Here is a 13,316-nt window from a genome sequence, read left to right as displayed (position 1 = left end):
AGAAATAATTTTTTTAATGTCTGGGAGATAATAAACATTTTTTAATCATTTAAAAAGAGCAAACTTTCCACTTTTTCCAAAGTAAAATTTAAATCCTTAGAAAAGGAGAAAAGAGAAGGGTAAAAAATGTCTGGGTCATCAACATCTCTGGTTCTGTCTTTGCCACATCAGTTTATTTTTTTTTTAATCAGTGTGGCTATGTTAGAATAACTCTTCTCCGTTAATATACATTTTCTTGCCTTTTTTAAAAAAGGATTTACTTATCTGAGAGAGCAAGAGAGAGAGAACACGAGTGGGGGGGTGGGGCAGAGGGAGAAGCAGACTCCCCGCTGAGCAGGGAGCCTGATGTTGGACTCAATCCCAGGATCCTGGGATCATGACCTGAGCCGAAGGCAGACGCTTAACCAACTGAGCCACCCAGGTGCCCCATTCTTGCTTTTAAAAGATGGAAATATGTGGATAATTTAATCTTCTTGGTAGTTTAACAGTCTTGACCAACACAACTCATTCGAGGTTGGACTGTAAACTATGTGGCCTACTGTTTCCTAGAAAAATTAAGTCCCACAGTTTTATAGCTCCTGACAACTCCTACCTAGTCTTCTCACCTAATACGGAAAATTCTAGTTTCTCTTCTCTGTCTTTTGCCCATTTATGAATGTACTCTTGCCTTGCACCAATAAAATGTACTAATCTTTGATACAGTATATGTTATTTAAGATTAAACAGAAGTTCTTTGCCTAAGGCGAAAGGGGCCAAAAGGAATGTTATCTTTTAGATAAGATTATATGTTGGTAGCCATAGCAGTGGGTCTTGAAACTGTTTTCAGCAGATATACATGTGGATTTCTGACTCTCTGCATATGTCTATTTATTTTAACATGCCAAATTTATTTTAATAAACACAAGGAGCTATATATAGTAATAAACACACAAAAATTAGTTGTACAAGTCTCACATGGAAAATAGCTTTATCACTTCAATCATACTTGTTCTTTTAAAAATGTCAATAAAGCAAAAATTCTAGTACCTCTTAAAAAAACTGTTGGAAATTAACCCATATTATTTATCTTTATCCTGACTTATTCTCTTTCTAGAACAGAAACCAATCTAAAGTAGCTAACACAGTATCATAAAAATATTATTGCCATAGGTAACTTAACCAATAGGTAAATAGTAAGTAAAATTTTAGTACACTGGCCATTGAACATAGGTGATATATTAAACAAATCATTTTAACAGATGTATCAGTTGTATTAAACGCTCACAGAAAAATAACCAGCTTAAAGGTTTTTTTAAACAGCAATTCCCAATGATTTATGGACTGCTTAATGCCTACACATAATTAAAATATCACTGTACTGTGATCAGGACAAGCTAATCAATTCTCATTTATACAAATTAAACTTTTTCCACTTCCTTACTAGCTGAATGAAAACTCACATAACCTAACACTTGTGATGAGATTAGTATTTATATCATTAATCATTCAATTAAAAAAGCCTCATTTCAACACGGGGACAGAGTCACAAACATTTATGTTCCTCTCATTTTTTGTACTTATTAGCAAAGGCAAGGAACTTCCCATTTTATTTTGATGGGAATTTGTCCCCATTACTTTTGTCACAACATCTTCTTATATTACTGAAGCATTTTATCTAAGATCAGTGATGTTTGAATTACCAAACAGCATATTTTCTTTAAAGATTTTATTTTTAAGTAATCTCTATACCCAACGTGGGGCTCAAACTTACAACCCTAAGATCAAGAGTCGCATGCACTTCCAACTGAGCCAGCCAGGTGCCCCCAAAACTGTATTATTTTTAAAATTTGCCAAATCACCCCTTCCCTTTCTCAGTAATTACACACAATTCAACAACTTCCCTTTTTAGCACACATTTAAAAATATTACCAACTGCACCAAATCTAAGTCACAGAAGGTTAAAACTGAGAAGGCGGGCGCCTGGGTGGCTCAGTCGTTGGGCATCTGCCTTTGGCTCAGGTCATGATCTCAGGGTCCTGGGATCGAGCCCCGCATCGGGCTCCCTGGTCCGCGGGAGGCCTGCTTCTCCCTCTCCCACTCTCCCTGCTTGTGTCTCTCTCTGTCAAATAAATGAATAGAGTCTTTAGAGAGAAAAGAAAAAAAAAAAAAAAACTGAGAAGGCATTTGGCTAAAGTCAAGGAATCCTAAATCCTGACCCCAATCTGCTTTACCCTGTTTGCCCCTCCACCCTCGCCCCCAACCCTTGAGTTCTCTGGGAAGGTTATGAATAGAAGAAAAGGCCAGGCAGCTACACACTGTTACGAGAAGGCTTTTATTACAAACTTCAAAGTGCCTTGAACTAGGCCAGTCCACATGGAAGGCTCATAGAGCTTAAGGCTCAGCATCAGTATCACTTGGATAGCCTTTGCTGCCTTTCCTCTTTGTCCGCCTATGCTCAAATCTCAGCCAATGGTGAAGAAAGGCCAGTCTAGCAACATACGAAGAAAAACTAAGCCAGTGGAACCATTCAGCTAAGAAACCTACTTAGCTCTGAATACCACCAACAAAACTAAAAAACCAAGAAGAATGAGGAAAGCCAAACAGGATGATAATGCTAGAGAAAGGGGCAAGGCATTCCAGGACAGAGAACTGAAAGAGTAATTATGTTACCAGTAAGATTATGGGCAGAAAAACCAGAATTCTTTAATGTAATATAAATCAAATAAGCAATTAGAAGTTGTAAACAAAGAAAAAAGGGGCAACTTGGTAGAACCAAATAGAAAAGTCTAAAAGGAGGGCATATGTGCTTGAATGTTTAAAGAGCACAGGCTTTTGAATTCCAGTCCTGGGTCTACCACTCTTTACTCAGTGATCATGAATGAAGTCCTTAATCTTTCCAAATCTGTTTCTCCACCTGTTTAACAGTAACATCAAAGGGATCTTGTCTGGCACACAGGAAAAGCTCAATATCTGTTAGCTTTTTAAAGAATTAGTAAAACAACAAAAACTTGTCTTCTCCATATTTAGATATTTTATTTCTTTAAATTTACGATGGGGATGGGAGGTGGAAAGAGGGAGACCATACTATACAAAAGGCTGCCAAGAAAGATTCAATAGTAGATATGATGCCTGGGATTTGCATCAAAATAATCCAGTGGGAATAAAATACTGGCCATTAGCTGAGATAGCTAGGGTTTTCATGGTTTTATTCTTTGTTTTCGTCTATGTTTGAAATTTTCCAAAATGAAAGATTTTTTTAAAAATTCCTTTCTCTTTAATTAATATGGTTGAAGAAGTAAACAAGTTCTAGCATCCTTTCTACCTTTGATAAATCATGAATCTGAAAGACAGAAAAAGAACAATAGAAGTATAGAGACAAAGGCCTACAAAGGACCTAGAAAATATGCCTACATTGATTGTGAGGAAGGAAAGTGTTCAGGAGGAAGCCTACAAATTCCCATACAGCGGAGATAATAAAAAAACGTGAAAAACAAGCGCACATCAAACTGAACATAAACATGTCTCAGTTTAACAAAGTCAACAATTCTCTCTTCTACATACATTGTACACATTTTTGAAATTTGTATAAACCAATATTTATTTGTTTGTTTATTTATTTAAATAATCTCTACACCCAACGTGGGGCTCAAATTCATGAGTCCAAGATCAAGAGTCACATGCTCCTCCAACTCAGCCAGCCAGGCACCCCTAAACCAATAATTCTAAACATACATGCTTATGTTAAATAGATGTGAATTCTGTTGTATAAAATATATATATATTTCACATTTTCACATGTGGGATTTTCTTTCACCAAGCAAAATACATCCTACAGATCCTCTTAAAATTAGTTTTTCTTCCCTTCACATTATAAGTTTAGGAGAGGGAGAACAGGCCTTTACTCTCTGGAAACAAACCTCTAAAAAGCCAACTAGTAAGAGAAACATACACAATAATCATTTATTAATGATGATGATAAAATGACTCAGATTTTATGAAAAGCAAGCAAACAGTGAATCAAATAATGGTCACAGACTATCTAGTATTACTAATGAGAATAAAAATGCTCATCATACAACAGTTTTCCAATAATAGCAGCTCTCATGGGAAATAATATTGGTGTTAACATCTTCTAACCTAAACGTAAGTCTTGATGTGTTAGCATACTTCACAGAAGTGGAAAACGTCTACGTAATTTCATACAGCGATTGCAGCAAGTTAAATAAAAAATCTGCTTCTGGAAGAGTTCAATTCTGTGTTTTACTTTTACCTTTTACTGTAAGTTAGGTAAATATTTCAAACATTAAAACATCACACAATTATTTCTGTGGATAAGAGGAAGCATTTATGGTAAGGGAAATCCCCTGATTGCTTCAGTTAAGAGTTATTACTCAATGTTTCCCAACTAACCAATTATTTTTTAATACCCATCTTTTCTTCCTACATTCCTAAATAAAGGTAATAAAATAGTGTATGTAAAAGGGTTTTGTTTTTTTTTTTTAAGTATAAAATGTGCTATGTAGGTGTAAGATGGTGACACCATTAATATAGATTTATCTAGAGCTTTCTATATGTCAAGTTTTGGAGAATTTGTTTATTCCCCTACCTTATTACACTTACTAAAAATCTTGTGAGACAACTTTGTTTCTACATGATCCAGTTCAAACTTTGTAAAAAAAACTGTGATGGACTAACTTCTAATGATTTAGAAGTTATAAGAAATACTTCCTTACTTCAAATGGTAAAGTACAATTGTTAATAGTTTTGAATACAACTGAAAAATACAATTGAGTAAATTTTTTTCTCCTTAGTAGAAAACATCTCAAACATATTAATTTCTTGTTTCCAAATATCAAAACTTCAAATATAAGTCTATAAATTACTGTTACATACATTCTTTTTTCTTGTAGCCATTCCCTTTGACTTACCCTGCTCTTACAATTCAAAAATACACATTACCCAAAACTGGATGATAAGAACTTCATTATCATTCGGTCACTCAACAAAAACTGGCTTTACACATGTAACTTCCTTGGACTACATAACATTCAGAAAACTGATTATGTGATAAATCAAAAGAATCCATATTTCTAACAAAAAATAAACATGTGGAACAAAAGGAAAAAAAACAAGACAATAAATCATTATAAGGTGTCAACTATACAGCCTTCCTAATATACCCCTCACAATCCATTAAGTAAAGGATTCTTAGACTAATTCTCCCACCTACCTCCTAAGATTCTCAATTTCATCCTTAAGACATCATTACACCTGACACTTTGTGACACCAAATCTAACCAATTCAAAAATCGGAGAAACTCACTACTCACAAAATTCAGAAGTCTTTTAAAACAGTATAGTTTAGAACCATAAATAAGATCATATAATAACTTGTAAGTAAATATAAACTATCAAATATCTGAGTTTCATAAAATGCAACCAAAAAATACAATCTTAAATTTCAAAATTACTGCCTATTGTATAGATTTCTCTCACCACTCAAACTTAGAAAAGATTCAGACAAAATATCTAAATAAAGATCTCCCTCTGTACCCAAACTTTTGTTATTTACTATTCAAAACTCAAGCATAGAACAGATTTAAATAATGTGGTTTACCACATTATCTGAATTTGATATATGGTATAGAAAGGCAGGAATTTCGAAGATTTGGATAGCAAAGTATATCTGTGTTGTGACACAACTCCATCAAATAACCCAACAATTTTGGGGTCCCTGGCTGACTTAGTCAGTAGAGCATGCAACTCTTGGTCCTGGGGTCATGAGTTCAAGCCCTATGACAGGTGGAGAGATTACTTAAAAAAAAAAAAAAAAACACAGGGCACCTGGGTGGCTCAGTCAGTTAAGTTTCCAACTCTTGGTTTTAGGCTCAGGTCATGATCTCAGGGTCGTGAGATCAAACCCCTCAGGGGGCTCTGTGCGCATCACAGAGTCTGCTTGAGATTCTCTCCCTCTCCCTCTGCTCCCCCACTGCCTGTGCTCTAAAATAAATACAGTATTTTTAAAAACCACAATTTTAATAATTCATATAAAAGATATTAAAGCAAGCCTTTCCAGTTATTCTAGTTCTCTCCTATCAATCCACTACTATATATATTATTCCCTTTACAAAGTATTTAAGTTTCCTTCTGATCTGTAATTATTTTTAAATTGAGAGTATGATAAAAAAAATTTGCAAATCATACACTAATGTGGGTCTAGTAACCAGAATATACTCTTACATCTCAACAATAAAAAGACAAATAACTCAATTTTAAAATGAGTTAGGGATCTGAATACACATTTCTCCAAAGAAGATACACAAATGGCCAATAAACATGTGAAAGAATGCTCAACATCACCGGGGTCATTAGGGAAATGCAAATAAAAACCCACAATGAGATACCACTTCAGACCTACCCACTAAAATAACTATAATCAAAAACAGACAATAACAAGTGTTATTAGCAGGGGGGTAGAGAAAATGGAATCTTCATACACTGCTGGTGGGAATATAAAATACTGCATCTGCTTTGGAAAACAGTTTGGCAGTTCTTCAAAAAGTTAAAAAAGTTATCATGTGACCCAGCAATCTCACTCTTACCTACATACCCAAGAAAAGTGGAAACAAATGTTCATAGCAACATAATTCACAACAGGCAAAAAGGGGAAACAGTCCAAATGCCCAACAACTGATGGATAAACAAAACATAGTATGCCTATACAATGCAATATTATTTAGCCACAGAAAACACTAAATGCTACAACATGTATGAATCTTGAAAACATGCTAAGAAGACAGACACAAAAGACCATATATTGTATGATTACATTTATATGAAATACCCAAGATTGACAAATCCACAGAAACAGAAAGACTGGGGATGCCAATGGCTGCGTCGCAGATGGAATGGGAAATGACTGCTAATGGGTTTGGGGTTTCTTTTTCGGGTAATGAAAGTGTTCTGGAATTACACAGTGATGTTTGAACAATGTAGCAAATAAACTAAAATTACTGAATTGTGTATTTTAAAAGGGTGAATTTTATGGTATGTAAATTGTATTTCAATTGAAAAAAGAAAAAATTCAGGGTAAGGACCACTGTACTTGGGATACTTCCTGCATACAAGAGACAATAAAATGAGCTAATAGTTCACACTGGAATTATCCCCAAAACAATGTGCAACTGTAAGGAGTAGTAAAAGAATTTTTTAAATATTCGCAAATAGAGTAGATAATTTGGAGGGTAGTGACGATAAGTTTTTAACCTGAAACTACAAAAACAACAGCTTTGTTTATTCACATCTACCGAATATCCAGATTCCATACAGCAGATGGGTAGACATAAAGGAAGTAAGAAGAGAGAAGTTCTGAGGCATATCAAAACAAATCAAACCCCTCTGCTGAGCTTCACAGCCAGTTTGCAAACCAGGAAATAATGAAAATAATAAATAATGAAAACCAATCTCATTATTTAACACATACTTTTATTTGCCACAAAGATACTTTTCAACTGTTTCCAAATACCAAATGTGACCTCTAAGGATGAAAATTTGTCAATACTAAGGGTGTTCAAAGAATACATATGCCACTGATTTTAGGCCATTCCAAAAATAGGTTTTCTGCAATGGAATATAGTATAGCCTCCAATGAGTTTACTTAAAAGAGACACTGTTTTGGGTAACAGCATCATTCCTGTCAAGATGATTTAAAAAACAATTATGTGTCATTGTTGAGTTCCGCAATGAAATTGTCAAATAAAGGAAACATTCCTCCCCTAAGCTAAGGAGAGAACTGCACTGTAAACCCCAAGGTGGCTAACAAAGAGACCCCACTTTTTAACCTGCATTAGAAAATCCTACAACCTATCTTTGCAAACCTATCATCTATACATCCCCTACATGAATCATGGTTTGCAGTTTAAACAGACTTAAACAGTTTCAACCCATTCTTGTCCTTTGCCACTTTTGCTTGTTTCTCACGACAGAAATGCCTCTTCCGTATTCATCAAAATGAAGCAAAAATCTGCCACCTTCTTCATGAAGCCTTCCTACATCATTTCAAGAAATTTCTTTCACTTCTAAATACCCCTAGCACTCGCTTGCACCATGGTATGGCACCTTTTGCCTTGTACTATTATTGAATACACTATATCTTCTATTTTTGAATACACTATATCTTCTCTAAGTACTAAAATTTCCTTAAGGTTAGGGTAGCCTCCCCTTTCGTCTGCCCACAGTGCCAGGTTCAAATTTAAATGAAGTACTTACCTAACTGCCTTTCATTTCTAAAAACAACACTAATACAAGCAGCTAAATAATTAGGTGGGTGCTCAGAAATGGCACGTCTCCAGACACTGAACATCTAATTCTCACTGAAAGAAATTACAGGCCATCCACTATAGCCCATAAGGCTAAAATTTAAAAAAAAAAAAAAAAAAAGGTGGGCACCTGGGTGGCTCAGCCAAGCGACTGCCTTCAGCTCAGGTCACGATCCTGGAGTACCTGGATCGAGTCCCGCATCGGGCTCCCTGCTCGGCAGGGAGTCTGCTTCTCCCTCTGACTCTAACCCCTCTCATGTGCTCTCTCTCAAATAAATAAATAAAATCTTAAAAAAAAAAAAAAAAAGGTCATTCAGATGCTTCCTAGAATTGCTCCATCTACAAGCACATCTGAGGGAATCAGGGCAATTTGAAATAACTCTAAGTCAAAAAGACTTACTATGCTCTCCTTTTTCAACCAAGTTGAGTAAACTGAAATCCACACACCTTTCCTTACATTGGGAAGAGCTTTTTGAGAATACAGCAAGGATGAGGAGCAGCCCAGCAATAGGTTACGTCACACCAAGCAGCAGAGAGAACTTCGACCTTCCTGGAATATGGACTGCCATAGTCCCAGAGGCCACCTCAATAATCACCTAGGTACCAAATATCCATCTTGATCATAATCACTGTCTGAAACTGCTACTGACTCCAATTCAACTAAACGTAATAATGGAAACACAAACACCTCCACAATCCTGATGTACCCCACCACACAGTCCCCCCAAACAGGAGAATTAGATTTTGGAAATAAATGAGAATTCATTTTTAATCCAAGACTGCTATAAATTAAGTATCATTTAGAAACCAAATGACCCTAAAGTACTAAAATAATCAGTCAACAGAATGAAATAGAAGGTTAAGTGTTCAGAACCAATCTCATTAAAATAAACGAGGAATTACTACGTTTGCTAGTGACAACATAGTTGCCTTTTGCATTATATGAGAATCAATCACTGCTAGCCTTTTTAAGTATAGAAAGTTAACACTACTATTAATTTACTTAGAACTCTCCTCTTAAAAGAAATTACATATAACAAAAGAGAAAATACGAAACCCAATTGATTTTAGCTGTGAGACTATCAACTATGAATTACTGCTCTGCACTCTGGACTTTAAATATCTCCTGAACTTTACTACCTTCAAAGTGGAAATTTGGAGTTAAAAGTATGCTTTAAGGAAACTGATGACCAGATTAAAATCCCCCCTCAAAAAAACGAATCAAAATTTGATACTCAATTCAGTTATTTACAGAATTTTGTTAGTCATTAAGGGAAAAGGAAAAAATAAAAAAAAAACCCACAACCTTGTCAAGCAGCAATAAGTAACCACTAATACTAGCAATGACTGATAAAAAGGGGGCCTGAGGCAGAAGGCAAGGATTCAAAGCAAACAGAATTAGAATAAGATAAACAACTCATTAAAACCATCTAAAGTAACAGTAACTTATGAAAGCTACTGGGTTATAGTCAATTTCAAAACCTTTTAAAAACTAAAAAGCCCTACCAAAAAAAACCAATCTCGAAAAAAGTGAAACAAATACAAGAACTAAAAATTCTTCAAAATAATTTCAGGATTTTTATATTCATAATTCTGAAAACTTACTAATTTCACACTTCTCAAAACCTGCATGCCTTCATAAACTCTTTCATATGATGGTTACAAATAATTCAAAAAGAGCTTAATCTGATATAACATTTTAGCAAATGTAGGATAGATCTGAAAAAATACAGAGACAGAGTAAATGATAACTGATAGCCAAAAGGCTTTCTGGAGGGCAGAGCTGGGCTTGGATTGGCAGGAGGGAAATTTTAAAATTTATCCACAAGTCAACTTACACCAAAAAATTGATTCGTGCCTTTATTACTTACACAGGTATGTTTTTAAAATGTTCTTTAACCTGTGGACAACCAAAGTGATATCAGACACCTTAAAGCATTGTTGCCTGTTTTAATTAATTTTGATGTTACAGTCTAAATCCTTAACAAAATTCACATATATCTTCATAATGAAACACTGCAGAAATGCAAAGGCTTATATTCTCTACGTAAAGGTTACCTTATGTTTCACTTATTTAAAGTTTCTGTTTTGCTTTTTAATCTATTACAGAAAACATCTCTTGTGGGACATTGTAAAGGGCATACCCTCCTGTCAAGCCAGAAAGCTCAAACACAAAGACACTGAGCTAACCAAGTGCTGTAATTCTTCCAAACTGAGCCTCTCCACACCCCCTCCACCCTTCCCCCCAACAGATATGTCTATTAAATCAGTGTCTGTTCTCCCCCTCGCACAACAAAGAGAACTTCTCACCGCATGAAATTGCCGCTGAATGGACACCAGAAAGCAGGATTTGCATAATTCCTTCCAACGAAACCCTGTCGGGAAGGAGGGGATGAGGGGCCCAAGCGTACGGATACAATCTCCTAGATTCTGCTGGGGAAGACCTGGTTCCCAAGAATATTCCCCACGGGGGGAGAGGGGGAGAAAGGGCTGGAATTCTGCGCCTCCCCGAAGACTGGGTCTGGGGGACGGAGGAGCACGAGAAAGCATTTCCCCACACAGCAGCAGCACCGAAGCAAAGATGGGGAAATAACAATGCTGGAGGACAGGAGAGTCAGACACAAGGATGGACTGGGGCTAGGGGGCGGCGGGCGGAGCGGAGACACCACACGGGCCACTTACTTTTTGGAGGGGGGTTAAATATATGAGTTAAGCCCTTATAGTCCCGCCGGCCGCCGCACAGAGGGAAACGGGACCTTGGGAGAGAAAAACAGACAAAACACACAGTGTGAGAGGCGCAGCTCGGCCGCCCGGCCCCTCCTGGGGCGCCCCCGTGCACACTCCCTCCTGCCCGTGGGGGAAAAAACCACCCGAGGCCCGAGAGGCTGGGGGTTGGGGGGGCGAGGCTCTCGGCGAGGCCACGGCTCCGGCAAATACCCGGGGAGGGGACAAGAGCGACCCCCGCTCCGGCTTCTCGGTCGGACCCAGTTCCACCCCCTTTCCTCCCCGCCGCGCACACACCGAACACAAATACACACACACCGACCCGAGCGTCGAGGATTAACTCCCCGGCCGCCGCCGCCGCCGCCGCCCGCAGAGGAAGTGCAGCCGCTGCCCCCCGCGGCCATGACACCCTACTTGGCTCGGTCAGGCGGACCCGGGGCCTGTGACAGCTCCGGCTCCCTCCGCCCCCATCTCCACCTCACGCCTCGCACACGCCCGAGAGCCGGGCGCCCGCCCGCCCGCCGCCGCGCGTGCACGCGGGGACTGGGGCGCGCGCCGCCGCGCGTGGGGGAGGGGAAGCGCAGGATGGGGGAAGGCGCCGGGCAGAGCGGAGGAAGGGGCTGAGCACGCCTCCCACCCCCGTGCCCGGCTCCGCGGAACCGGAGGCGACGCCCCCGGTCAAGTGGCAGCGCCGCGGGGCGAGTCTCCACAATAAGCCGGCGGCGGCGCCGGGCGGCCGGGCGACCGGGCCGGGAGGGGGGGTAAGCGGGGCAGGGAAGGGGCACGCGCTCCCGCCCGAGAGCCCGCCCCGGGGAAGGCGCGCGGAGGGGAGGGGCCGACGCGCGTGCTCAGGCCCGAGCCGGGGAGAGCCCGCCCGGAGGTCGCGCGCGCCCGCACTCCGGGGGGTGGGGGGAGGGGGACGCCCGAGCCAAAGAGGGCGGGCGGGCCGGAGCAGCAATTGCCTCTGCCCCGGCTCCCTCCCTTGTCCGGGGCAGCCGGTGGCGGGGCGGCCCAAGGGCCGGAAGCGGCCGGGGGAGGGTCTCACCTACACAGTGAATGAGCTTGTGGCGCCACGAGTCCAGTTCTTGCCGAAAGCCGCGTCTCTCAACGGAGCATTGCTGCCGCCTACACACCCTCGCCATCTTCTGCCGCCCGCCCGGCCCTGCCTCCGCCGCGGCCCCGCGCACGCCCAGCCGCGTCGCCCGGGGCCGCGCACGCACCCGCGGCCTGGGCGTCGCGCCTCCCGCCGGGGGCGGTGCGGGGGCAGGGCTGGCCTCACCTCGCGGTGGCCCCGGCGTGGTCCTGGGGGCTGCCTGGGCGTGCGCCGGCCGCGCGTTCTGCGAGGCGAGGCCGCCCGAGTGCGGTCTCCGTGTTTCTTGGCCGCGGCCGCGGCCGCCGCCAGCTCTGGCTGCCGGGAAGGCGCCTTCGCGGGGCAGAAGTTCGCCCCGACCCCCGATCTTGCGTCAACTTCGCACTGTGCCCCAAGGCCACCGCTGCCCCTTCCTCTCCCTTCCCGGGGCTTTTTGTTTCTTAAACTAGCCCCATTTGTCACTTCTAACTTGCCTATCACCCCACACCAACTGTTGCGAGTTCCGTGGTAACTGCTTCTCGGAACTTCTCAGCCGGAACTGCTCCTTTCGGGAGCCTGTTTAAGAAACAGTTAATAAATGCCCGGATGCCCGTGGAGGCACTGAGCCCCAAAGTTTTAAAAACTGAGGATATAGTTTATTAAGTCATTGGAAGACTGACTTGGCCAACGTTCGTAAACCCGGTAAAAATGGAATCAAGCGTTTTAAGTAGAAAAACTAGGTTTCTACTAACAAGGCTGATCATAGGCGAAATTCTCAAGGTGGCATATACGGAACCCTTCCTCTGCAGAAAAAGGTTTAAGAAAATTGTGCTAAAGTGAGAGTGGTATTTCAAAAGAAGGCTAAATTAACAATACTTAAAGCAGAGTGTTGGAAAATGGCATAATTCCATATTTCAGGAAAGACTCGAGAAATATTTTCAATGACGAAAGGGATTTTCAGGTGAAAACCTGGGGTAATTAAATCACCCTGCGTAGGGCACTACCTGTTCCATTTAAACATTATTCTGAGCTTAATCACCTGACTGCTATTTGGGAGAGAAAGAGAAAATGGAACGAAAGGAGAAAGCGGGGGGCGGGGGGGGCGGCGGCAGAATACAAAAGAAAAAAATGGAAAATAGATCCTTCTTTAGTACCCTAGGGTTCTGGCCTCTTCCTCACCTTTGGGGTTTAAGTTTAAGGACGGTGCATTCCTGCACTGCTTTTAA

General features: G+C 40.9%; 1 protein-coding gene across 9 annotated transcripts in view; it reads right to left on the bottom strand.

The window, feature by feature from the left end:
• Positions 1 to 12,222, bottom strand: part of LCOR (ligand dependent nuclear receptor corepressor) — a 147,089-nt gene extending 134,867 nt beyond the window's left edge. For 3 of the 9 annotated variants that reach the window (XM_064595094.1, XM_045878534.3, XM_064595102.1), the window contains exons 1-3: positions 12,067 to 12,222; positions 10,980 to 11,053; positions 10,608 to 10,672 (exon numbers count right to left, since the gene is read on the bottom strand). In XM_064595094.1, the coding sequence (XP_064451164.1) occupies positions 10,608 to 10,653 (46 nt within the window). In that variant the 5' untranslated portion in view covers positions 10,654 to 10,672; positions 10,980 to 11,053; positions 12,067 to 12,222. Of the gene's footprint in view, positions 1 to 10,607; positions 10,673 to 10,979; positions 11,054 to 11,343; positions 11,763 to 12,066 lie in introns of those variants that run through there. The other 6 variants (XM_064595095.1, XM_064595096.1, XM_064595097.1 and 3 more) reach the window with 6 other exon arrangements.
• Positions 12,223 to 13,316: the final 1,094 nt, after the last annotated feature.

Source organism: Mirounga angustirostris, unplaced genomic scaffold, assembly GCF_029215605.1.
Source record: "Mirounga angustirostris isolate CCGP_5_RB_7025 unplaced genomic scaffold, mMirAng1.0.hap1 SCAF_6, whole genome shotgun sequence".
In the NCBI taxonomy this organism is placed as follows: domain Eukaryota; kingdom Metazoa; phylum Chordata; class Mammalia; order Carnivora; family Phocidae; genus Mirounga; species Mirounga angustirostris.
Note: the sequence above shows the minus strand (reverse complement) of the source record. Positions and strands in the feature narration are given on the sequence as shown.